The 26720-nt window shown below is 44.1% G+C and overlaps 1 protein-coding gene and 1 non-coding gene across 3 annotated transcripts; both read right to left on the bottom strand.

Annotated features, from left to right (window-relative positions):
- Positions 1–1956: 1956 nt before the first annotated feature.
- Positions 1957–26489, bottom strand: NMRK1 (nicotinamide riboside kinase 1). Of its 2 annotated transcripts, XM_039219461.1 has the most exons (9): positions 26279–26489; positions 22787–22850; positions 16683–16773; positions 16348–16396; positions 10255–10402; positions 10104–10175; positions 8471–8577; positions 6152–6235; positions 1957–2077 (listed from the first exon to the last, which is right to left on the bottom strand). In XM_039219461.1, exons 2-9 carry the CDS (start codon positions 22816–22818, stop codon positions 2058–2060), a joined length of 603 nt encoding a protein of 200 aa, XP_039075392.1. In that variant the 5' UTR covers positions 22819–22850; positions 26279–26489; the 3' UTR covers positions 1957–2057. The 2 variants fall into 2 exon arrangements, with proteins under 2 accessions (XP_039075392.1, XP_039075391.1); XM_039219460.1 differs by lacking the exons at positions 22787–22850; positions 26279–26489 and adding an exon at positions 18886–18939.
- On the bottom strand, positions 3198–3311 carry LOC120221851. Its single transcript, XR_005525909.1, has one exon. It is a non-coding gene; the product is annotated as a small nucleolar RNA SNORA12 (small nucleolar RNA).
- Positions 26490–26720: the final 231 nt, after the last annotated feature.

Below are 26720 nucleotides of genomic sequence, written 5' to 3'. Positions count from 1 at the left end.
CTGACATTTTTGAGTTGCTGCAAAAGTAGAGGTACGGATAAATATGACAACCATTAAATTTGAATTTCAGAAAAACATCAGTCTTACATATGTAGTATTTGAGACTTATTTATACTAAAGTTACTGATAAAGAACTACAGTTTATCTGAAATTCAAATTTAACTGTGTCCTCTAATTTTGTTGTTATTTTCCCCTAAATCTGACAACTCGGCATGCAAACCCTAGACTGCCTACCTTGAACTTTCTTCTTTTGTGAACAAAAAAGTAAACCCCAATGAGTTTAAGTTACTACTACTACTACTCAAATAAGATATTGGTTGCATGTGAATCCATCCCTGATGTAATAGGAAGTTATAAAAAGTGCCCGATGTTTTTTGTGTGTTCACTCTGAGCCAGACACTGCTGGTTAGCAGGGGTGTGTGTGGAGGTAAGTCACAGAGGTAAGACCTGCCTTCACGGAGCTTCCGTGTAGCTGGAGAGCCAGCCACTAAATGAGCGATTCTGTAGGTGGCAGCACAATTACAATAGCGCTTCGTGCGTTGATGGACAGGTGGGGCAGCTCTGAGGGAAGTCCTCTGTGAGGTAGGATGTCAGGGCTCTGTGGAGGGACAGGCCGGTTGGAGGGAAAGGTTGTGGCATCTGCTCTGAGTGTGCCCGCCGTGAGGCTCCGGAAGGGCCCTGGTAAGTTTGGAGAGAGGAGGTCACAGCACCAAACAGCAAGGGATTGAGTGATGGGCAGTGAGAATAGAGAGGCACACTGCAGCTAGTTCAGGGAATGCCTTGGGGGCCACATTAAGGATGTGGAATGTGATTCTTACTCTACGCTACACCCATGCTAAGTACTGTTGATATTCCCATTTTACAAGGAGGAAATGAACACTTTGAACGGTTTGATCAAAGTCATATAGCCATTAGATGGAAGAACTGTCATTTGAGCTCAGGGTTTGTTTTTTTGTTCTTTTTTGCTTTTTGTATAGTGTATGTGACCCAAAAAACCCTCCCTAATTGTCACTGAGTACAAGCTAGTTAGAAACACAGAAATAATGAGAGCTGATCAAATGAGTCTGTAATGATCACTTAAAGTTAATATAACAACATATTTGTATTTGTAAAGATTGAGAGGATTCTGGGCAATCTGCTAAAAAACAAGAGGCTGATCAGTACAATAGATAATTTAAATTCCAGTATTAAAAGAGACCTCAAAATATTATAGAATTCAGATCTCCTGTCTCTTCCTTTCACTGAAAGGTACTATGTATCATTTAAGTAACTGTAACTTATTTCTGTGACTTCAGACCATTGGTTTGACAAGAACCAAAACAAAACAAAAGACATCATTTGTAACAAAGTATCAGCGTGAGAGACACAACGACCCAGTGGCTTCACACACACACACGCAAGAAACAGGAACAGCAGGGACAGTGACAAAATCCACACAAAAAAAGCCATTGTAGTAAATTGTTGATTCATTCACCGTGACTGCTACTCTGGGTAAAGCCTTTATTTGCTGGAAATAGGCATTGACCGACACTGGATGGTAATGAAGATTATTAAAAAATTAAAAATAGAAATATATCACTGTGCTTTACGTCTAAGGTTAATCCTTTGTGATCTTTGTGTGTGTATATGTACACACATATCACACACATATATACCTCCATACACACACACACACACACACACACATGCACACACACATAGACACAAACACAATAGGTTACATCTATACTGGATTGTGAGGGAAATCTTATTTCGTACTGGGTCCCATTCGGAAAAGTTTGACAATCATTGGTCTAGAGGAAGTGACTCATTTGTGAGCTCTGCTGTATCTTTGTACTCCTTGGAGTAAGAACAACTCGTCAAGGTAAATTCCTGCCCATTGGTCTGGGTCACTACTTGCTGTTCCTCACGTCGGGGAAAGCATGGGTGATAGCACAAACAAACGAACTACAGCTGTCATCATACCAAAGTACATATTGTATCTTGGTTCAGGTTCTTAAATATAGTCCTTCAAGTTTCCGTATTCATCCCAGGAAGGGTATCAGTGCACTTCATCTTCATGTTGTCACGTGCAAACCTGGGGGACAAATATAAGCAGAAAAGAAATTAATAGAGAATTCCAATTCTCATTTTGTTAAATCTTCATACAATCCACCTTAATCTTAATGTTGAGGTCACAGGGATTCTGGGACCAGAAATGCTCATTTTCCATAAAGAACTAAATAGGGGCCGAGTCTCATTCTTTTAATGCTTGATTAAATTTAAGCCTATCTGAAAATATCAGATATCCAATATCATTTGCATTTGGTATAATAATCATTAGCTTCAAGGAATGAAATAGTTTGAAAACTAGAAGAGTATCAAGAGGGGTGGCTGTCTGTACTGGAATTATTGTTTTGGAATGTTATCCTTGATTTGGGAAAAGAGTACTGGCACCTCTAATCTTTTCTCATAAACCAAGGAAGCATACCTAAGCCCGACTTCGTGACTTTGGCTTGAAACTCAATGATAAATCTATTGTATTTATGGAACTTAGTTTGTTTTGGGAAAACTCATTTTTGGTATAGTCACCTCTGAAGTATGTAAATATAAAGATGACTATAGTCTTTGACCAAGCAAGTACTACTTCTGAAAAAAATTTTTAATTCTTTTAACGTTTAGTTTTGAAAGAGAGAGAGAACGCACGCGACATCGGGGGTGGGGCAGAGAGAGAGGGAGACAATGAATCTGAAGCAGGCTCCAGGCTCTGAGCTGTCAGCACAGAGTCTGATGTGGGGCTTGAACTCACAAACTGTGAGATCATGACCTGAGCTGAAGTTGGACGTTTAACTGACTGAGCCACTCAGGTCCCCTTATAATTCACTTCTAATGAGCAAAATAGAACTCAGCCTTGACTCCTTTAACTAGAAGGGCTGTTTAGTTTCACTCAGTTTCATTATATAATAAGCTCTATAAAGCTCCTGAAATACCAAACGTTAATGTGAAAACAGAAACGAGCATGGCGATTAACCACGTAACGATGTAAGAGACTCATGGGAACAGCAAAAAAGTACTGACTGTGTGTTCATTAAAATGGTAACACTGCTGATTGGTGGGAATTGAAGTGATTATTTTCTTTTTTATATTAAAATTTTTAAAAATAATTAATGTGCTTTTAAACTGAGATGGAAATGCACGTTTCCCCCCTTTTCCTTCCCATATGCGGGAGCCCATCTCCTGTCAACCCTTGCCAGCTCCTTCCTCATATATGTGGCCGCGTTGGGCCCCTTCAGAACCATCACAAGTGTGCCAGACAGAAAGCCATCTCCATGAAGACACACATTCTCAAGAGGACTTGGAATGGTCTGGTGGCTACACCGCCTTATCATGGGGAGACTATGTAACGATGACGGTTTGCCTCAAACGCTGAATTTAAATAAGGATTAAATTAAACATAGAACATTGTGTTTCTTACTCTCCTGGGTCATTTGTTTCATTAATAATGAAGCTCAATCTCTGCTTCCCTCTCGTTATTATTACTTTCCTGCAATTGTGATGGTCTGCGCTCAGGGTAGAACTCGAGTTGAGCAGGTTCGGGAGGTGCTCTGGGAGGCCTGCGGAGTCGTGCGTGGAAACACAGGCTGGGCCTCCTGGCTTGCTCACCCCCAGCTCAGGGTTAACCCAGGCCAGGCCGAGGACCCGTCCAGGCGGCCCAGCCAGGGCACCGCGGTGCCAGAACTGGGAAAGGTGGTGGGTTACTATAAATAACATCAGGACTTACTTAAGCAACTGGGGGGGGGGGAGTAGGGGGGATACCCCCAACATAGATCTTAAGAGGTAAGAAAAGCTCACCTAGTTTGGATTTTCTATCTCTTCTAACATTTGGGGTTTTTTTCTACTTAACTTTACCCAACATCTAGAACACAGACAAGATAGCCTTAAAAGGCGAAGTCGAATATGGCCTCTAGGGCGTAAGCAAGGGAAGAGCGGGTGCCACACACGTGGGCGTGCACTGTCTGCTGGGCTTTCAGTGTCCCTCAAAACACACCTGTTGTTCTTGGCCTTGGCACGGATGGCGCATGCCGGCGTGTGCCACGGAGCGGGGTGCTTTGCCGGGGCTCCTTGATTAAGGCTCCTTTCACCTTTATCAGGAGACAGATCCCAAGGCCAAGCTCGATAGAGTATGACTTAGTCACTAAAGAAATGGACGTGAGGGGCGCCTGGGTGGTTCAGTTGGTTGAGCGTCTCACTTCAGCTCAGGGCATCATCTCTCTGTTTGGGAGTTTGAGCCCCACATCAGGCTCTGTGCTGACAGCTCAGAGCCCAGAGGTTGCTTCCGAGTCTTTGTCTCCCTCTTTCTCTGCCCCTCCCCACTCATGCTCTTTCTCTCAAAAATGAATAAGCATTTATTTAAAAAAAAAAAAAAAAAAGAAGAAAGAAATGCACTTCATCACTGGCCATTAATAAGAGAATGGGCAGGTATAGGTGTCCAGCAGCTAAAACACCCTGCAGTATCTCACAGGGCCAGGAAGGGGAGCCAATAACCCTCAGAACGAGGCCTCGGCTCAGGTGCTATGATTTATAAAGGCTGAACGCCCCCCCCCCCCCCTTTGCCCTACACCTCTTTATAGCCGTTCATGTCAGTGCCAAGTTTTCCCGCCTTTCAGCCAAATAACAGAAGGCAGGGGTGCGCTGGCATATCTGCCAAGGACTGTAAGTTCTACTTAGAAGAAACCTTAAAACACTCCTGAAATTTCCTCAAACAGGCTCCTGCCTCCACGAAGGGCTGAGCCTGAAACCAGGAGTGTGGAGGATCAGCGGGCTGGCTGGCCAGGCTCGGTCCCCTTGGGAGAGAGGAATTCACAGAGAAAAAAGGAACTCTAATTCTTATTAGAGACAATGACATCAGACTAGGGTAGTTAAACGCACGTAACGCTGTCCACCCCAAGTGTGACCCCTACTGTCCTGAGTGAGCACTTTGCATACGTTCACCATGGAAACCCTTTTAGTTCTAATAGTTCAAATAAAACAGCCGCTGGATCTAGAGTTTTCTGCTCCTTCGTGCTTTTTCATTCTTCTGGTTTCTACCTCCTGCTGTGCTTTCCCTTTGGGGAATTTCTCCCCCTAAACAAAAGGCCTTTTAGAGAGGCATTCAATTACAAGACGGGTGCGTGATCCAGCCCTCCCCAATCAGAGTATGCCATCTCCCCGGCCAAAGTGATGGGGTTAGCACAAGGCACGTGACCCAAGCAGGACCAATCAAAATCTTCCCTGGGAATGTACAGCCTGGCTAACATGTAAAACTGCTTTTTAAGAAACTGTTCCAAATAAAGATTTTTAAACATATGCTAAAGCAGTGAGAATCACATACAAACCCCTCGGAACCCAACACTCAGCTTCAACATTTATCAACTCATGGGAAATCTTGGGAAAGGATTAACAGTCTTTTATTACCGTTGAGCCTAGAAGGATGTTGAGTGTAGGAGGATGGTTCTGCCAACAGCCATGGTATATGTCGGTGGAGAGAGTCTGACTTCAAAAGATATTGAAACAGAACATGGAATTGTGGCAGAGCCCCGAAGATGACATTTGAGCTCCTTGATCCAGCTGAGCCTGAAGCCACTGCCACCCCTGTACTTTGTTTGTGCTTAAGCCAGATAAAGGGAAGTTTCTGGTACATGCAAAATGGGTCATCTTATAGGAAAACCTTAAGGAAACACTCAATAAATACATTTTTAACATCTTGTGAGGGTTTTTTTTTTTTTGAGGTATTTGGGAAAATAAATTAATGGGAAATCTTCAAGAGGCATAAAGGAGAAGGGGGACTCTAGACTTATTAAAATGAGATCACCAGCATTTTAAGTTCACTCTGCCCAAAGGATAATTTGCATCCCATTGAAATAACAGCCATCTACTAAACAATTTAAACTACATAACGTAAACATATTAAGGGATGTTACAACGGGTGGATGTTTTCACCCTTAAAAAAAAAAAAAACCTCATAAACAAAATAATCAAGTCCCCAAACCCATTCAGAGTCTCTGATTCTGAATTATTTCAAAGCAATGAATGAATGGATACAAGGACTCCTATGTTGGCATTCTGGTAAGCCATTCTTGGGTATGAAACGAACTATTTTCCTGGCCCTTCCTTCACCATCCACAATACTTACCCTTTTGCTTTCCTAGTTCTTGTATTAGATCTTCATACACTTCTTTAAAGAGGTCCTCTTCAGATTTTGTTCCATCCAGGTAAACTGGGAAGTAGAAAGGAGGGTTGGTCTGTTAGTACACGATTCTTACTCAGGCACTAGACATCTCTTAAGAATATGAACAGGTTTGGGGCACCTGGGTGGCTCAGTCTGTTAAGCGTCTGACACTTGGTTTTGGCTCAGGTCATCTCACGGCTTTGTGAGTTTGAGCCCTGCATCAGGCTCTGCACTGACAGCGGAGCCTGCTTGGGATTCTTTCTCTCTCTCTCTCTCTCTCTCTGCCTCTCCCTCACTCAACACTCTGTCTCTTCAAAATAAATAAATAAACTTAAAAAAAAAAAAAAAGAATACCAATAGGTTTAAACAAGGGATAGAGGGCCATGACTTAAAAAAGAAATTAATAGCCATTAAAGACAGAAATAGATTACAGTCAGGAACAAGAGGTTAAAAAGATTTGATTTGAGAAACGCATGCTAGCAGATGTGGAAGTTATTTTTTGAAAAAGCAAGAGTGAGGTGGTGCTGTGCATGTGGCACTTTAGGAGCACTGAAGAGGTGTGTCCCCGAAAGAATCATTTAAGAGGGTGGTTCTCCAACCTACGTATGCATCAGGCTTGCCTGTGAAGCTTCTTGAATCACACAGGGGTCTGGGCTGTGCCACGTATGTACTGACTCAGAATTCTCCAGGCCCAGGAGATATTTTTACCCAAACTGGCATGGTTAATTTTGGAGAAAAAGAGGAAGTTATGTAGGTTAAAGGACGGAAAGAACCCTTTAATCATAAAACTGGAGGTAAGGGGGTGCCTGGGTGGCTTAGTCGGTTAAGCAGCCGACTTTGGCTCATCTTGTGGTTCACGAGTTCGAGCCCCATGTCAGGTTCTGTGCTGACAGCTCAGCTGTGAAGACAGCTGCTTCAGATTCTGTGTCTCCCTCTCTCTTTGCCCCTCCCCCACTCACACTGTCTCTTTCTCTCAAAAACAAACATTAAAAAAATAATTAAAAAGAACTGGAGGTAAGAGATAGACTTTCCTGTTAAGAAAAGGATGCACAATTTCGAAGGGCTAAAAGGTGGGAGGCGGGAACACAGCAGAGATGAGGTTTTACAGCAAGGCTGTCTATGCCTTAGTCTTTAGGGGCCTTGAAATCTAGATTTTATACCAAAAAGCTGGGGAATCTTTGAAGGTCTGTCAGCACAGTGGGGGCATAGTTAGACTGGTGTTTTAGATGCAGAGGGAGAGTGGCACTCCGTACCTATTTTGTCACCTTGTTTTACTGAGCACATGTGCCCAATGTCACACACTCTGCATCTACCCTCACAGGGCCAGGGGAATCTCACGAAAACACGAATTTGATAGCAACTGTGTCCTCGTTTAAAATCTTCTTAAAGTTTATTTATTTTGAGACAGAGAGAGAGAGAGAGCAAGTGCATGAGCAGGGGAGGGGCAGAGACAGAGGGAGAGACTCTGAAGCACCAGCGAAGCTGTCAGCGCAGAGCCCCATGAGGGGCTTGAACCCACAAACCGTGAGAGCATCACCTGAGCTGAAATCAAGAACAAGACACTGAGTCATCCAGGTGTCCCTACGGTGTCCTTGTTTAAAGCCTCTCTGTAGAGGGCGTCCCACTTCTCCCAGGATGATGACCCAAGTCCTTAACTGGCCTATGGCCTTGTAGACTTTCGATCTTCCCTGTGTCTCCAGTACCTTCCCTCTCGTGGTTTTCTCTACAGAAAATACACCAATTTTCCTTCAGGTGCTGCTCACTCCTTTCTGTCCCTGGACTTTTCGGGGACCCTCTGGGGTGATCTTCTGTCAACCAACCTATCTCCCTTCATCCGGTTAAATCCCTCAGAGTGTGGTTTAAGACGCTTCCTCAAAGAAGCCTTCCCTGATTGCTGGGCCTGGGGCCCACCGTGGAAGTCGGTGGTACAGCACTTAGCACAGCTCAGAGAGGGCACGCTCGTGCAGCTAGTATCGTTAGCGGCCGCTTCCTGGACAGAATGCTGGCTCTTATGGGTACGGGCAGGATTTGTCTTATTTCCCTCGGTATCAACAGGACAGTGCCTTGCACACAGAAGACATTCAATCACTATGTGTTTCGAGAATGACAACCTAGGAGTTGACAGGCTTTGACAAGAGCTGAAGAGAGAGAAACAGAAACCAGAAGAACTGGTGGAAGAAGAGGAGCCCAGAGTGCTGTGGCTCAACCTGTGAGAACAGCACTTCCTCAAGTCCTTTCTCCTGTGGACTTAAAGGCGTCTGCAGAGGGAGGAAAGGCACTTACCAATCTCCCACGTGATCTTCTCCACTTCTTGTCTGTGCTTTAGATACATGGGCCACACGTGGCCATCAAAGTACCCTGGGGTGTCTGGAGGCTCGTAGACTCGCGTACTATCGAAACACATAGGAAACGTTACACCGACGGAAACACACAACTGATAAAGTAAACTAACGATGGTCAGGAGGATGGGAAAACCACTGAGACTTCAACTAAACAGGATTACGAGCATACATACATTTTAGATTCAGTGCTACTTACAAAGACAATAAAACGGATTTAGTTTTCGGGTTCAAAAAATAATTTTTGTAATTCACGATCATTCATAATTATTTCCTTTTTTTTTTTTTTTTTTTTATTTCTAGGAGAGAGAGAGACAGCGTGAGCAGGGGAGGGTCAGAGAGAGAGGGAGTCACAGACTCTGAAAAGGCTCCAGGGTCTGAGCCGGCAGTCAGCACAGAGCCCGACGCGGGGCTCGAACCCACGAACTGCGAGATCATGACCTAAGCGAAAGTTGGACGCCTAACCAACTAAGCCACCCAGGAGCCCCCATTCATAATTATTTCTGCATGCTTTATAAAAAAAATTGAGACAAACATCAATGTAAATGATGATCGAGAAACTGATATGTTGGATTAAATTTTCAACTAATTGGTGCCCTTTGTGGCTATAGAAGAATAATGGCTTGTGAATTTAAAATCATAATCAACGTGGGATTGGTTCATTTGAGGATTTAAGAGGGAGGAGTCAAATGGTTCGCAGAAGGGCCTTTTCTTAGAAAAGTAATTGGCAGGGCGCCTGGGTGGCTCAGTCAGTTAAGCGTCTGACTCTTGATTTCAGCTCAGGTCATGATCCCAGGGTTGCAATCGGGGGATTGAATTCTCACGGGACTCTGCACTGACAACTCGAAGCCTGCTTGGGATTCTCTCTCTCTCTGCTCCTCCCCTGCTCATGCCCTGTGTCTCAATAAGCAAACAAACATATAAATGTTAAAAAAAAAAGATAGAAAAATAATTTGCATAACTCCATGTGGATGAGCATTTATGCTAAAAGGTTTTGTTCATTATGTAGAAGAGATGAGGCTTGAGTTGTTTGAAAAATGACATATACACATTGCTCAATAATGTTCTTTCCTGGTTTCTCCTAAAATTTTCTTTTCAAAAATTTTTTTACTTAAAAGTTTTTATTTTTTGTTGAAGTACAGTTGACACAGGCTACATTAGTTTCAGGTGTACAACACAGGGATTCAGCGTGTCTATCTGTGATTTATGGTCACTGTGACTTAGCTACCATCTGTCATCTCACAATCTCTTGTAAGTACAACCAACTCTATTTCCTATGCTGTACTTTTCATCCCCATGTATATTTTGTCCTTTGAATTCCAATCCACCATGGTGATGTCAAAACTCACCTTCTCGGGGCACCTGGGTGGCTCAGTCAGTTAAGCATCTGACTTCAGCTCAGGTCATGATCTCACAGTTTGTGAGTTCAAGCCCTGCATCGGGCTCTGCACTGACAGCTCAGAGCCTGAAGCCTGCTTTGGATTCTGTGTCTCCCTCTCTCTCTGCCCTTCCCCTACTTGTGCTCTCTCCTTCTCTCTCAAAAATAAATAAACATTAAAAAAAAATCAACAACTCACCTCCTTCTCCTCTTACATTCTTCATATGGAATGGTCAGAAAGTAGCTTCTGTTCCATAGTGTGTCGAGGGGCCTAAAATAAAAGCATATTTAGTTCACAAGCCTCCCTCCCCCAATTCATGGAAGGTCAATACAAGGCTGAGGATGCTTACTTATAATTAAAGAGAAGGAAGCCTTCAATGATTAATATGGGCATCTCCTCGGCACTTCCAGAGTCTGTTGATACCATTGAGTGTCTTGGCCTTCCCATCCAGCAGGAAATGGTGGACATCATTGTTTCCATGTTGAGCGCTTCAAGCACTTCAAATAAATGTACAAAGATACATGAAACCAATACAACAGAAGTTTTATGATGTGGATTTTTATGATGAGTATGTCCAGGGCGCTATAAATACATAAAATAATGCTATTTTATTTACCTTTCAAAATAACTAATATTTTAGACAAATTTAAACTCTATTATTGACAAATTGATATGTTTGAAACATTAAATTTTTAATATTTATTTTTGACAGAGAGAGAAAGAGAATAAGTGTGGGGGGGGGCAGAGAGCAAGGGAGACAGAATCCGAAGCAGGCTCTAGGCTCTGAGCTGTCAGCACAGAGCTGAACGTGGGGCTGGAAACCCATAAACCGTGAGATCATGACCTGAGCCAAAGTCGGATGCTCAACCAACAGAGCCACCCTGGCACTCTGAAACATTTTTAGTATGTGAAATTTCAAATATATACAAAAGTAGAGTACAATGAATTCTCATGTCCCCATTACCAGCTTTGACAATTATAAACTCATGGCTAATCTTGCTTTATTTATTCATTTATTTTTTTAATGTTTTACTTATTTCTGAGAGAGAGAGAGAGAGAGACAGCGTGAGCAGGGGAGGGTCAAAGAGAGAGGGAGACACAGAAACTGAAGCAGGCTCCAGGCTCTGAGCTGTCAGCACAGAGCCTGGCGCAGGGCTCGAACTCAGGAATGTGAGATCATGACCTGAGCTGAAGTCGGACGCTCAACTGACTGAGCCACCCAGGCTCCCCTAATCTTACTTTATTTATAATGCCTATTCCCCCATGACTACATAAAAGTTTAACATTTTTGATAACAAAATATCTATAAATTAGACTGAAAGATAATATGACATGCTGGGGAGGATATCTACAATGTATTTCACAACATTTTTAATGTATCTCTTACAGGTAAGTAAGAGAAACATCAATAAAAATTTTATAAAGGACATGTCCTTTACAAGCTCTAAAATGTATATGCTTTTTGAGCTTACAATTATAATTCTGGAAAAGTACAATGCTGATTCTCAAAGTATAGTATGCGACCAATAGCATTGGTATCACCTGGGAATCTGCCAGAATTGCAATTTCTGAGCCTACTCTAGAACTACTGAATTGAGCCACCTGGACTTTGGTTTTTAGTGGAAGGTTTTAAAATTATGGATTAACTTATTTGATAGACATAGGACTATTAGGGGTTTCTCTTTGTTCTGTTGTTAACCTTAGTAACTTGCATTTTCCTAGGAAACTGTTAATTTCACGAAGATTTATTTATTTATTTATTTATATCTAGGAGAGAGAGAGAGAGAGAGAGAGAGACAGCATGAGCAGGGGAGGGTCAGAGAGAGAGGGAGTCACAGACTGAAACAGGCTCCAGGCTCTGAGCTGGCAGTCAGCACAGAGCCCGACGCGGGGCTCGAACCCGCGAACTGCAAGATCATGACCTAAGTGAAAGTTGGACGCTTAACCGACTGAGCCACCCAGGAGACCCAATTTCACTAAGATTTTCTAATTTAGTTGCACAGAGTGTTCATAATATGCTCACATCTTTTTAATGTCTATAGGCTCTGTAGTGATATTACCTTTTATGCTTTTGATATTTATACGTTCTCTTTTCTTCTTGGTCAGTATTGTCTAATCTGCTTGGGGATCAGATTCTTGAATTTGTAGGTTTGTCTTATGCCAAATTTGTCATGTTTTACAGACTTATTTTTTAGCACCACACTTTTTCTCCTTTCCTTCTGAGACTCCAATGATATGTTAGAGCATTTATTATTGGCCCATATTTCGGTTAATTTCTTTGCAGTCCATTTTCTCTCTACTGTTCAGGTAAGAGTAATTTCTGCTGTTCTGTCCTTAAATTCAGATTCTTTCCTCTGTCATATTTATTCTGCTATTGAGCCCACCTGGTGAGTTTCAAATTTTCAGTTTACTGTATGTTGTCAATTTAACAATTTCTATATGATTTTTACATCTTCTATTTCTTTACTAAGGCTTTCACATTTCTCACTTGATTCAAGAATGTTCACAATTGCTAGCTGAAGCGTTTTTATGAATGCTGCTCTAAAATCTTTATTAGATCATTCCAGCATCTGTGTTATCACGGAGTGGACGTCTGTTGATTCCTTTCTCATTCAGGTTGATAGCTGCCTGTTTCTTGATACGACAAGTGAATTTCAGACCCATCCTGGAAGGTTAGGGTATTATGTTGTGAGGCTCTGGATCCTATTTAATTTTTTTTAATAGGCAGTTACCCTGTTTAGCTGTGGTACACAGGTCCAGGTGGGGGTGGGTGGCCATCTCCCTGCTAAACCTCACCAACACAGAGGGGGGGGCGGCTGCGAGGGGAGACGCTGATGTAGAAGTTCAGCTCTCAGCTGTGTCCTGCTGACCCTAGCTGACGCTCCCTGGGTGAGGAAAGTGGAGTGTCAACTAGCGCCACCTCACGCTGCCTCATCCTGTCTCTGCTGTAGGCTGTGGAAATTCAGTTCTCTGTCTGGCTCCAGTGATAGGACCCCTGTGGGGTCCTTGCCTTCTGGTGCCCAACGGGTCCAGAAGTCTTGCTCGCTCACCACGGGGCCCTGCTGACACCATGAAGGGAGGAGGGATTTTCCTTCCGTGTTTAGCTACAATAGTGTGAATATTATCAAAACGATATTCAATTTGGGTAGGCCCCCCATTTCCTGGCTCTTTGACTAAAGGGAACACGTTTCTTGGGGCTTTTTTTTGTCCGTGCCTATTGATGATTCCATGTTGCACACCCTTCCAGCACCCTTTCCTGGATATAGGATGAGGAAAAAGAAAACCCACAGAATCTGTCATGTCTTTTCTCAAGTCCTAAAGGCCCTCACCAGTCTGCTCCCTTCTTTCATCTTCCAGAGTCTTCCTTTGTGGTGTTCCAGGGTTTTCAATTATATGAGAGAGGAAGAGCAAAAAATGGGTCCAATCCATCGTAGCTAGAACCAGAAATACCATTAGTTTTAATATATTTTCACTACCATTCAGTTGAAAGGATCTAATTTTCACTGCGATTTGTTCTTTGGCCCATGGGATATACAGAAGTGCTTTGCTTCAGATGAAATGTGATGACATCTGGAATTTACTTCAAAAAATATAGGAGAAGGTAAGGGTACAGATGAAACATAAATTGGTCAAGAGTGCATCATTTTAGAAGTTGGATGATGAATGCTTGAGAGCTCATTATACTTTTCTGCCTACTTTTCCATATGTTTAAATTTTTCCAGGAAGAAAGGATACTGATTAATTTCTGAACACTTGGGGGTTTTCTACTTACTCTGTTGTTACTGATTTCTAATTCAGTTCTCTGTGATTAGAAGATACCCCTATACTACTTCAATCTACTGAAATGTGCTGGGACTTGCTCTGTGCCCTTGCATATGCCTTCTATTTTAGTTAACGTGCCCTTTATTCTTAAGAAAACCAAAATGTGTATTCTTCTGTGATTGGCTACAAGTTCCGTACATGCTAGTTCAGTTAAGTTTGTTAACTGTGTGCTTCAAATCTGTTATACCCTTATAATTTTTGTCTGCTTTTTCCATTAGGTACTGAAGAAGTTGTATTAAAAATCTCCCACAACTGCGTGGTGCATGAGTGGCTCAGTTGGTTAAGTGTCCGACTTTGCCTCAGGTCATGATCTCAAGGTTCATGAGTTTAAGCCCTGAGCTACAGCTCAGAGCCTGGAGCCTGCTTCAGATTCTGTGTCTCCCTCTCTCTCTGCCCCTTCCCCACTCATATTGTCTCTCTCTCTCTCTCAAAATTAAATAAACTTTAAAAAGAATTTTTTTAACTTTCCCACGATAGTTATAGATTTATATATTCCCTATTTAGTTTTGTCAGTTTTTGCTTAATATATTTTGAAGTTATGTTATTAGGTGCTTAGAAATTTTAGATTGTTTATCTTTCTGCTGATTATCTTTCTCATTTATTTCTATTTGTCTTTAGTAATATATCAGTAATAGTATCTCTAGTGATACTCTTTGTGTTTACTTTGTCTGGAATTAGTAGTTACACTGGATTTCTTTCAGTAGGCGTTAATTGCTCACATGGCATTATCTTCTTCTAGCCTTGTCTACTTTTCTTTGTCCTGATATCTAAATATGTCTTGTAAAAGGCTTTCTTTCTTTCTTTCTTTCTTTCTTTCTTTCTTTCTTTCTTTCTTTCTTTCAATCTACTCTGACAATCTTGAGAGTATTTTAGTTCAATTAATTTAATGTAGCTGCCAATATATTTGGCTTAAATCTGTCATCTTACTCTCATTTTCTACCTTTCCATATCCTTTGATTTTTTTAAGTTGTTTTTTACCTCTTCTGATTTATTTTGCATGTAAACCAACTACATTTTAATGATCCCATTTATTTACAAATTTGATAGCTTTGATGATTATCATAGAGATTTGAACAGCAAATTTACTTTAAATGTGTATATTTGCCTAAAAATTTCAGAATTTTCCTTAAGAGAGACTCCTGGAAGTGGGTCACTTGACATATAGCATGAACATATTAAGATCTTTGGGACATGTATTCAATATCCCTTCCCTTCCAGAAAGGTTATATTAACTGATATTTCCATTTATGAGAGTTTATGTTTTGTTGAGCATGTGCCATCATTAGATAATTATTTCTTTACAAATCTATTTACTAGGGGTGCTGGGTAGCTCAGTCGGTTAAGCACCTGACTCTTGGTTTTGGCTCAGGTCATGATCTCATGGTTTGTGATATTGAGCCTCAAGACGGGCTCTGTGCTGAGAGCATGGAGCCTGCTTGGGATTCTCTCTTTCCCTCCCTCTCTGTCCCTCCCCTGCTCATGTGCGCGTATGTGTACGCATGCTCCTTCTCTAAGTAAATATATAAACACTGAAAAAACAAAAATCTGCTTAACAAGGGAAGTGGGAAAAAATAATTTACAACTCTTTGACTACTTCTGAGGTTGACTTTTTATTGTTTATTAATCAAATAACCTTTTGCTTCTACGATAGCTTATTTATACCCTTGGACATTTTTCAATTGGGATATTAGTGTTTTTCTTATCAGTTTATAAGAACTCATTTGAATAAGGAATAATTTGTTGTCAATTGTTGAAAACGGCTTTTCCTTCTTTAACCTTTACTTCATAATAATCTTCCTTACTAACCTTTAGAGGAGGGGAAGAGATGAAAAGCATATCCTGGCTGCAGTTCAAGACACAAGAACAGGCAGGGAGTCAAGGATTTTGCTTCTCTTAAAACTATCATGTGTCTCTAAGAACTGATTACACAACATTCTCCCTCTAAGGTCGTCAAAGTTAAAAATAAAGAACGTGGTTTACGGCTCTTTAAGAGAGCTGTTTCTGCTGCCAGTTTGCACAAGCACTCCGTGATCAGCTTCTTAATTCTCAACGCTGATTAGAGCATTAAGTATAGTTTATTGCCATGAGATTCTCTATAGGAAAATAAATATTTTCTGATGGACTTTATAATCCTTTGGCTTCAAAGCAGGTTCAGCTAGGGCAAGGGAGTGAGGCGAACCCATCTAAAAAATATTCCCTAGCCTTTACGAGCAGTGGAGAGAAAAAACCAGCTGTCCGGTGCACCTTGGTCACTGGGTGGGGGGGGGGGGGGTAGTCCACAGAATGAGTTTAGAGTCTGTTCCAGGCAAAATTGCAGGGAGGGGGTGAGGGGAGTAGGGCTCTGGGTGCCCCCAGCAGGGAGGAGTAGAATTCAAGCAAACATACCTTGCTCTAGCTTTGGAAGAAAAAAATCTATTGTCCCCATGTTTTCAGTTTTAAATATAAAACTGGGGAAAGGGCTTCTCTTATTTAATAGTTGGACGTAAATCAGAAACCTTTACAAAACCATGTGCAGAGTACAGCAGTGTGCTGGGCACGTTTCGAGACTGTCTTCACGGACAGAGAAGGGCTGAAAAAGAAAACGAACAGTCGTGCATGTTTCACAGGCTCATCGACTTACCGTCATACTGCAGAAAACCATTGGCGTCTGTCTCTATCTCAGACTCCGGCTGAAAAAATAACGCAGCACCCATCAAAACGGTGTGGTGTAGAAATAATACAATTACAGAATGAAGAGGCGACTAACTTAATAAACGTTTTGAATGAGGAGGACAGATAAAATCAGAGCCGCGACACTAAGTAATGCCACCTGGTGGACCAGTGTCATTACTGCATGGAGCCTACCTTCGCTACAAAAGCTGTATCATTGCAGCAAAGGCTTTTGGGGGGTAATTTAATCAACCTGCTGACAGGATTTTGTTGTATTAAGTGAATTACCCGAGACGTGTTAGATACCTTAAAGAAATCATCCTGAGATATGATACTGCAGTTTGGGAGGCGTTTCTGCAAATTCTTAGCCAGTGTTGTCTTTCCACCATTTGTCACACTGAACAAGGAAAAGGAAAGGAAAAAAATAAATAAAAACATACCAAGAAGGAAGATGCATTTAATATAAACTATTTTAAAGTGATCTTAGAAAAAGGATATTTAAAACAATATGTACGGGGTGCCTGGCTGGCTCAGTCATAAGAGCACGTGACTCTTGATACTGGGGTCATGAGTTCGAGACCCATGTTGGATAGAGATTACTTAATAAATAATTTTAAAAAAATAAATAAGATGAAATAAAACAGTATGCAGTATCTAAGAAGAAATTATTGGGGCACCTGAGTGGCTCAGTTGATTGGGCGTCAGACTTCAGCTCAGGTCACCATCTCGTGGTCCACGAGTTTGAGCCCCGTGTCGGGCTCAGTGCTGACAGCTCAGAGCCTGGAGCCTGCTTCGGATTCTGTGTCTCCCTCTCTCTGCCCTTCCCCCACTCACACTCTGTCTCTCTCTCTCTCTCTCAAAAATAAACAAACATAAATAAGAAATTTCTTGGGGCGCCTGGGTGGCTTAGTCGGTTAAGCGTCCGACTTTCGCTTAGGTCATGATCTCGCGGTTCGTGGGTTCGGGCCCCGCGTCGGGCTCTGTGCTGACTGCCAGCTCAGAGCCTGGAGCCTGTTTCAGTCTGTGACTCCCTCTCTCTCTCACCCTCCCCTGCTCACGCTGTCTCTCTCTCTCCTAGAAATAAATAAAACATTAAAAAAAAAAATTTAAAAAAAAAAAAGAAATTTCTTTCATAGATACGTTGGCAAAACCATAGACCTAAGTAGATCTACTTAAATGATCTTAAATGATCTACTATAAATGGTAAGAAACATACTGGAAAGGATGGAGGAGAAAGGGAACTAAGTACTGGGCATGTGAACTGGGTAATATTAAGACTTAAAAATACAACTACTGGGTGGGTAGCAAACGAATGCTCTGCTTATACTGAAGCGCTCACGGGGCTCATACGCAAAGCACAGAGAACACAAGTAGCACATCTTAGCGCAAGTGTGTAAAAGTGCAGGCGGTCACTGAGACGCTGTGTCCGTGCATCGTGGAGAAAAATGGAGGACTGGCTTAGGACAAGCATACCCCACGCCCTCACATCATCTCTGCCGTGCTGCCTCCTTTTCTCCTTAATCACTGTCCACTCTGGGGCTAGATGTGGGGCCCGCTGAGTCCTCTCACAGGCGGTCAGCAAGGCTGGACTGCGCCATCTGGGGCAACGGGAACCTCGACTAACTGCTCTGTGCATCTATTTTTCCAGCATCTAACACCACACACGTCTCTAGTCATTCAGTCAGACCTTTTTTTGACCTGGGGCTGATGCATGCAAGGGTCTGTGGACAGATTCACGGGCTTTGTGAACTTGAACGGGAAAGAAATTACATCTCTATTTTTACTGTATTTTAACAAAATTTTAGCCTTTCCTTTCATTATAAATATAAGTAACAAACATCAATAGTATTTACAGTACCTGTGACTTTGTCACCAATACAAATCATAGATATTTTCATATTATGGTATAGATGGGACAGTCAGTATCCTGAAGCATCATCGACACTCAGTATCATTTCCAATTTATGGCAGGTTTCATCTTATTTATTTTTTAAATTATTTATTAAGTAATCTCTATCCAACATGGGTCTTGAAGTCATGACCCCAGCATCAAGAGTCACGTGTTCTTACTACTGAGCCAGCCAGGCACCCCGTACGTATCGTTTTAAATATCCTATTTCTAAGATCACTTTAAAATAGTTTATAGATAACTGGATACTGTTACCTAATAAGTTAACAAAGAAATGTACGTATCACGATGCTACAATTAGGTTTTGAAAATATTTTTAAAACTCTATTTCAATATACCTGGTTTTTCCTTTGTATTCCTGTATTTTACTTTGTGCCCTTAAAACCATTACTGTAGGTGCGCCTGGGTGGCTCAGTCGGTGGAGCGTCTGGACTCTTGATACGGGCTCAGGTCATGATCCCAGGGTCGTGAGACAGAGCCCTGCATCGGCGCCACACTGAGCGTGTAAGCCTGCTTAAGACTCTTTCCCTCTCCCCCCTCCCCTGCTGGTATTCTCTCTCTAAAAACAAAAACAAAACAACAAACAAAACATAACATTACTCTAGGCAGCTCTTTCTGTTCATGGGTCTTGTCCTGTGCCAGAGTAAAGCCATCTTTTTTCTCCGAAAACAAACAAAAATGCATTATTCTAAGTCAAGACTTCATCGTACCACAAAATGTCCATAGTACAAAAAACTCTTTTGTCTTTTAATTGTTTATTTATTTTTGAGAGAGAGAGAGAGAAAGAAAGAGAGAGGGGGAGGGAGGGAGGGAGAAAGCATGTGTGCACATGCTCAAGTGAGGGAGGGACAGAGAGAGGGGAACAGAGGATCCGAAGCAGGTTCTGTGCTGTCAGCGGGACTGAACTCACGAACCTGAGGTCAGGACTGAGGCAAAGTATGATGCTTAACTGACTGAGCCACCCAGGCACTCTGATGGTACAAAAACTCTTAACTGCACATTTATTTGCAAGAACCTGTGCTTAATCCCAGATGAGAAATTACAATATGTTTCTAATCTAGAAAAGAAACTAATATTAATTCACCAAAACTGTTTATTGGCCAGAATTCAATTATCACCCAAACAACGTATACCTACAAAGTACAAGAAATAGGATTCAAAAGTTTTTCCAACTGACCTTAGAATACACAATTCGGTAGGATGATCTCCTTGAAAAGACAGGAAAGTGGGTGGGTGTTACCTTTTGCTTTGAGAAAATACTGGTATAAATTTTCTTCCCTCTTAACAAAAATGTCTGTAACCCACATTGAGTTTCCATAGTTCAGATTCTGAACCTTGGTTTAAACCAGACAGCAAACAGGGGTAGCTTTATTATACTATAAGCAACCTGGTTAGGAAATGTGTCATTTTCTAGACTTCTCTCTCTCAGATGATACAGTCAAACCACCAGTAATTAGATCCCTTCGCACTGGCTTAGCTGGAGACAATGGAAAACAAGGGCTCCAGTTTTGTAGACCCAGAGGAGGCGGACCAGACAGAAGGTAGCCCAGGTCGGAGAGATGGGAAAGGGGATTTAAGAAGAATTGGACAAGCCTAAGATCTCTACGTGACTCCTGCTCAGGTGACCGCCTATGACTAACTCGTCCCTTCCAGCACGCTCATAACCACCGGGCACCAAGCTCACAACCACCTCACGTGCATTCCAGCCTCAGGGCAAGAGTGTCCTGACAGGTGCACGCTGTATCCTAGGATTCGGAGAAGGAAAATGACTAACGACTTGGAGCCAATTCCACCTTTGTTCCTAATACCCAAATAAATGCACAAGTCTGGTCCCTTTATCTCTTAGGGAGCCAGGAGACAAGAGGTGATAAATGTATTTGGAATGTAACAGAGGGCTAAGGAGGCGTTAAAAAGGCTATCTGCAGACTCTTCAACAAGAGGAAATCCATTCTGTAGCAGGTAGATAATCATATTCCCATTTTACAGATGAGGAAACTAAGGACTGAATGACTGGATGCTCATAAAGCTTGCCCAAGGTAACAGCTAGCACGTAATAGCATACAAAGTTGAACCCCAAAGCCCACGGAGTTATATTTTTTAACATCACAGAATTCTTTGAAAATCTGGTAAAGGTTATATACCCCTTCCCCGGAAAAGTGAACATTGTCACACATGCATTAAAATTTTCAGGAGGATCTTGATTGACCCTGAAGTCTTTGGAATCCCCACGATTCCTGGACGTCTTAACTTGATGATTACGTCACAGGGAAGCAAGTGGTAAGAAAGGTCCAACACCGAGTCTGGAGGAAGGAAGAGGCAGGAGCAGAGGTCACTGCAGCCGAGCCCGGCAGGTGCTCCGCGGAAGCAGCACTAAAATGAAATCTTCACGCTTGCTGAGGAAGACACGGTAAAGGGGAGGCTTTCCGGGAGGGGGTTGGGGGGGGGGAGGCGGGCAGCACCCAACGCACGTGGCAAGAAAGCACGAGGCAGATACTGAGAAGGGAACTGTATTCCCACATGTGCAGAACGAAACTGACTGATGCTAGAGCAGCAGAGCAGGCAGCCTCCCCGGGCTCCGCCCCTGTTTCTGAAGCCTGGTTTGGACTGACCCCACTCTCAACTCCAGGGCAGGGCGCCTCTGGCCTCAACTAATCACGGCAGGCCCATCCCTGTTGTCGCAGTGACTGTGTGTATGTGGCACAGCGGGTCTGGTCAAAGGGAAAACCGTGACTTAGGGGAAGAGAGGCAGGCTAAGGAGAATAAAGTCCCAGGACATGCCGGTATCCCCCTTGTGACCAAAACGCGGAGTCGACTCTAGGATGAATCCAGATGGAGGAAGACACAGAGACGGAAAGAGCCAGAGGCTGGGGGTACCACCGAGCTCCTGTCCCAAACCCTTCCTACAGCCCACCTGCCCCGGAAGCGAAGGCATTTCTTTTATTACAACGGACGGTCTTCAAACACCAGGATGCTCAGATTTCATTCTAGGTGACTGGTAGCCACTGAATATTGTTCGCTAAGTGAGAGAATAAGTAAAAGATTTTTGGCAAGAAGATTCAACTGGTAGAGAGGTAGGGAGGAAAGGTTAAGAGCGGGGGACTGGAACAGAAAACATTTTGAAAAAATTAAAAATTAAAAGGGGCACCTGGGCGGCTCAGTCAGTTAAGTGTCCGACTTCGGCTCAGGTCATCATCTCACAGTTGTGGGTTCGAGCCCCGCGTTGGGTTCTGTGCTGACAGCGAGCTCAGAGCCTGGAGGCTGCTTCAGATTCTGTGTGTGTCTCTCTCTCTGACCCTCCCCTGCTCATGCTGTCTCTTTCTCTCTCAGAAATAAATAAAACATTTTAAAAAATTTAAAGAGCGGGGAACTGGAATGAGGGGAGGGGGCCTGAAGTAGGATGGTCACAGTGAGCGCAGGAGGGAAGGCACTGACACGAGAAGCCACGCAGAGAACAAGCAGAACTCTGGTTCTGGTTAGATGGGACCAAGACGATGCAGACTTCTCCCATTGGATTTATTCCCTTTGTTTTTGTGGGGTTTTTTCTTTTAACATTTATTGAGGAGTGCCTGGGTGGCTTAGTCGGTTAAGCGTCCGACTTTCGCTTAGGTCATGATCTCGCGGTTCGTGGGTTCGAGCCCCGCGTCGGGCTCTGTGCTGACTGCCAGCTCGGAGCCTGGAGCCTGTTTCAGTCTGTGACTCCCTCTCTCTCTGACCCTCCCCTGCTCACGCTGTCTCTCTCTCTCTCCTAGAAATAAAAAAACAAAAAAACAAAAAACATTTATTGAGAAAGAAAGAGAGACAGAGCATGAACAGGGGACGGGCAGAGGGAAATGGAGAAGACACAGAATACGAAGCAGTCTCCAGGCTCTGAGCTGTCAGCACAGAGCCCAATGCAGGGCTCAAACCCATGAGTGGTGAGATCATGCCTTGAGCCGAAGTCAGACGCTCAACCGACTGAGCCACCAAGGCGCCCCTGGATTCATTCCCTTTGACGTCTGGTTACTCACTACGCTAATGTAATACAATAACAGTCTCAAGTATTTCATTAATTGGGCCACACATAATGTGAACGCACCCAGAAGAAAGATGAACATAAAAGAGTAGCAAAACAAATAATGCCCGTTGGTGTCTTATTTGCATGCACACTTCTGGTACCAGAGAGATAGGGCGATCATATAATTTAGGACACTTTGGAGACGGAGTGGGGCACACAGCTAATAATGATGCCAGGGCAATAAGGACCTAAGGAGAGAAGGATAAAAAGCATCTGGTGTTAACTCTAGAAAAGAAATGGTAAAACAGGCAGATTTTGATTATTGATTCTTCTCTGTTTGTAGAAGACTCTGCCATTTCCCGCTGCCATTTATAAAACAGCCAGTGGCCTGTTCCTTTCTTCAGGACTCAGGAATCCTGACTCCTCCTTCCCTCACCACTTCCACAGAAAAACACCCTTTAGACAGCATGAGTATCTCCACCAGCTGTTTGTAGCAAAATTACTCACCCACTGATTCCAACAACAAATGGTTTCATCATTAACTTTGAAAATCACGTCTTCATAAATTTTCCTAAAAAAAAAAAAAAACGAATGCATATCACTTAGATGTCTCAAGAAATAAGGGTCCCGAGGCACCTGGGTGGCTCAGTTGGCTAAGTGTCCGATTTTGGCTAAGGTCACGATCTTGCAGTTCATGGGTTCGAACCACATGTGGGGCTCTGTGCTGACAGCTCAGAGCCTGGACTCTGCTTCAGATTCTGTGTCTCCCTCTCTCTCTGCCCCTCCCCTGCTCACACTCTGTCTTTTTATCTGAAAAATAAAGAAACATTAAAAAAATAATAAAGAAATAAGAGTCCTAAATTAGGAAAGCCAGCCGAGGGGGAAGGATGATCATGATCTCTGGGTAACCCCACCCCTGGATTACCCACATCCAGCAGAAGAGATTCACACCGTACCAGCTTCTCTCTGCCACACAGCTGCTGTTAAATGCAACAGCTGGCGTGTGCGCTCAAGGCTTATAGGCCCGAGTCTCAGATTCACACATTACAGAGTTTCATTACTCTAAAACTTAGTTTCAAGATTCAATCGTCTGGAGATTAGGATGGCAGGAACCCACAGAGCTGGCCTCTCACCCCTCCCGAAATGGGGAAAATGTCACTGCTGGCCAGAGGCAAAAGGAAGTGAATTCCCATTAAGGATACCATTTCCTCACCCAAAAGTCAAGTCCAGGGTCAGGGTAGACAAACTTTTTCAGAAAAGGGCCAGGTAGTAACTATTTGAGCCTTTGTGAGGCAAGAGGCAAACTCAAAGTCATCACGAAGGTACTTCTACAACAGGTTTGCAGAACTTTTGACGAAAGTCAAAACATAGGAATGGAGTACATTTTTGTTGTTCTTGCTGTAATACACGTCTACTAAGGAGAAGAATGGAATTCCTTTCTTATTGGGATAACATCTCTCTTACTGGATTTCAAAGTTAGCATTCTTAATCAGAAAACTGACTGCAAAGGTTCAGGCGTAGGGCCAGGTTTTAGCCACAGGCCATTGTCTGTTGACCAGGGTCTAGTGGGTGGAGGGCAGTTTCATACAAGGCCCCCTAAGGTTCAGGAAAGCAGTCCGGTGGCTATTCTAATGGGCCATTTTTACCTCTTTATGTGAAAAGGAGGCTCAGCTGGAGGGAACCTCAGAATAGTGGTTCCTGATGGATGTCTGAACTAATGCTGCTCTTTATTCTGGACTGGCCTGGTTGGGTGATCAGGGAACCAAGCTGGGCCACTGGGGTGAGTGGCCTAGGAGCCGGGCCCCCCAGAAGCCCTCCAGTTCCCATCCCTGACCTGTGTCCAAGGAGAGTTGATTTCTTTCTTCTTTCCAAGCTGCTAAAAAAGCACTTTCTTACCAAGAGCAAAGAAGGGATGCCCCACGTGTGCCGGCTTCATTGTGAGGCTCTCGTGTATAACAGATGTCATTGTTATTGATGTTTTATTAATGGCTGTGCACACTTCAGCAAGGACTCCTGGCCCCCCTGCTTCATGCCACATCTGTGCACACACATGTGAGGATACTGGATCAATTACACAGCGTGCAAAGAACACGTGAGTGTGGTTGTGGCACTGGAAAGACACTGGGTGGGGGGGGGACGATTTGGGTGGAAACTAGCAATTCAGAAATAAGGAGAGTCAAGAACCCACTTCTAAAATTGCTTGGGCGCAGGAGGGGATGCCCAGAGTCAAATGCAAGTTTTTATCAAAACAGGAGCCCTGAATTCTGTATTAGTTAGCAGTGCCAGCCTGCCCAAGACAGTGTTTGGGTAAATGTTGGCCACAATCTAGCAGCACCGATCACGTAACCCTGGGGTGGGAGGGGTGGGGAACTGGGGGAAGCCCAAGCAAGACAGGTGCAAGACCCTAGAATTCATTTATTTCAAAAACCACATTGGCTACACAGGGCCGCACCAAGGTGAACTCCAAGTTCAGGACTGGAATTGTCAACCTCCACACTTTGTGTTATCATACCGCCTGTTGCCCGCTTTGAGAACTACTTTAAAATCACCCTTAAAAGCCTGCAATCCAGCGTTGCCAGACTCCAAATACACATAGCAGACTCCATGAGGCAAACACAAGCTGGGTCAACGACAAACTAAATCGCTGGATGCCCCTATCTGATCTGTGGCGTCTGATTCCTTGGAATACACACCCCTCTATCTCGTGGGCTATTTATGTACTTTCTTCTCCCAGTCAGTGCAAAGCTTTCCTCAACAGCAGAGTCATTTACATAGGTGGAGGATAAGAAACTAAAATAGCCCGGAGAAAACCCAAAATGAGTATTTTAACTTCTTCTTATACTTTTTTCTACTCTAGGTAAGACAGGCTGTTGAGTCCTTTTATCATTACTCGTCGGTGTTTATTCTGTGTATTCGATTACTAACCAAGGTACGTTTTGGACTCTAAACTGCAAAGCGGTCAGAGGTGGTAAGTATACAAATCAGATTAGAAGGAAGAGAGCAACTCTCTAACACAAATGGATGACAACATGCTACCGAAATGTGCCTTTCAGGGCATCTAAAGGGCAGTCTGATGTTTTCAAACCCGCGAAATGTTTCAGGACTTCTGATTTATTTGTTTTGTTCACCAGGTATTTTGATTATCTTCTCCTGCATTACAGGGAAGCTGTTTCCCACTATTGTTTAACCTTTGCTCCCTTTTAGTAAACAGAATTCTCAACACTCAGCCCGTGTCCCTTTCTCTTGTAATCACTTTCAACTTTCACTAACCCCCAGCAGCAACTTTCAAGCTTCACCTTACATAGACCTTCCAATAGACTTTTTTCGTCCCTTAAAGATACAATTGATTTTATTCCATTGACTGTGCTATTTTGAACCGAACGCACACCTGTTATTTCTTGTGTGCTCCCGCCCTTGCCTCCCACTGGAGATTCAATCTGCTAGGTGAGGGGTCGGCAAACCTCTGTAAGTGCCAGGTAGTCAATGTTTTTGGCTTTTGGGGGCAGCAGCTCAGCCGTGCTGTGAAGAGCAAGCGGCCACCGGCAGTAGATAAGCCAAACGAGCCGTGGCTGTGTTCTAGCAAAACTTTAGGGACACCAAAATCTGAATTTCTTATAATTTTCACGTGCCACAAAATCTTCTTTTGCTTTTTTTCCAGCCACTTTCAAAATGGTAAAAATCATCCTCGGTTAGCAGGCCGTGCAATAATCGGTGGCAGGCGAGGCGGGGCCGGTCCACCCCATTACCCGTGGAATAGAGGGCTGTCTCCCCCCGTGGGGATCAACGGCTGAGCCTGTCGCCGGCGACTTGTCGTTACAACCCGTACGGGGCGTAAAGGCACCACGCCACCACGGACACGTCCTCGTCGGCAGGACATCCCGCAGCCCGTTTAGGACGGGGACAGTCCCAACGGGGCTTGCTAGACGCAGCCACACTTCCAGCACTGCAGGCCTCGCGGACGCCGCGCGGCGCTCCAGGCCGGGTCGCGCAGGGACTCACCGGCCGCCAGTTCGAGTCTTCCCCAGCAAAGCGGGCCAGGCGCCGGCCGGACGCGCGCCTGCCGCTGAGCCGCCGCAACCCCCGAAGCTCCCGGGCGGAGAGGCCCGCTGCCCCTCCCTCCGGGCGCGGACGCGGCCGGAGGCGGCCCAGGTAGCGGCGGCCGAGCGAGGGCTCCGTCCGGCGCGGGCGGGACGCGGCGCCGGCAGCAGCCCCGGCGGGGCGGGGCGGGGCGGGGCGGGGCGGGGCGGGACTCCGGCGCCCGCGGCCGCGCGCGCGCGTGCGTGCGCCCGCGCAAGGGCCGGCCCTTTCTCGTCGGGGGCGCGCGCGAGCCTGCGGCGCCCGCCCTCGGCTCAGGCCGGTTCCGCCGCCGCGCGCGCGCGCCGCCGTGCGCGCCGCCCGCGCTCCCGCCGCGCCGGAGCTGCCAGCCCCGGAGCCAATTAGC

Source organism: Hyaena hyaena, unplaced genomic scaffold (assembly GCF_003009895.1).
Source record: "Hyaena hyaena isolate Hyena2069 unplaced genomic scaffold, ASM300989v1 scaffold_819, whole genome shotgun sequence".
Classification (NCBI taxonomy): Eukaryota; Metazoa; Chordata; class Mammalia; order Carnivora; family Hyaenidae; genus Hyaena; species Hyaena hyaena.
Note: the sequence above shows the minus strand (reverse complement) of the source record. Positions and strands in the feature narration are given on the sequence as shown.

Excerpts from the sequence above, each read along its gene's own strand:
- NMRK1 (XM_039219460.1), bottom strand. The coding sequence starts at position 18,938 with ATGGCTTTACTCTGGCACAGGACAAGACCCATGAACAGAAAGAGCTGC. Across the intron at positions 10,403-16,347 it reads TGGTTTTCTGCAGTATGACG|TGCTTGAAGCGCTCAACATG; the intron begins GTAAGTCGATGA and ends ATTTATTTGAAG. Across the intron at positions 2,078-6,151 it reads AGAACTAGGAAAGCAAAAGG|GTTTGCACGTGACAACATGA; the intron begins GTAAGTATTGTG and ends TTTGTCCCCCAG.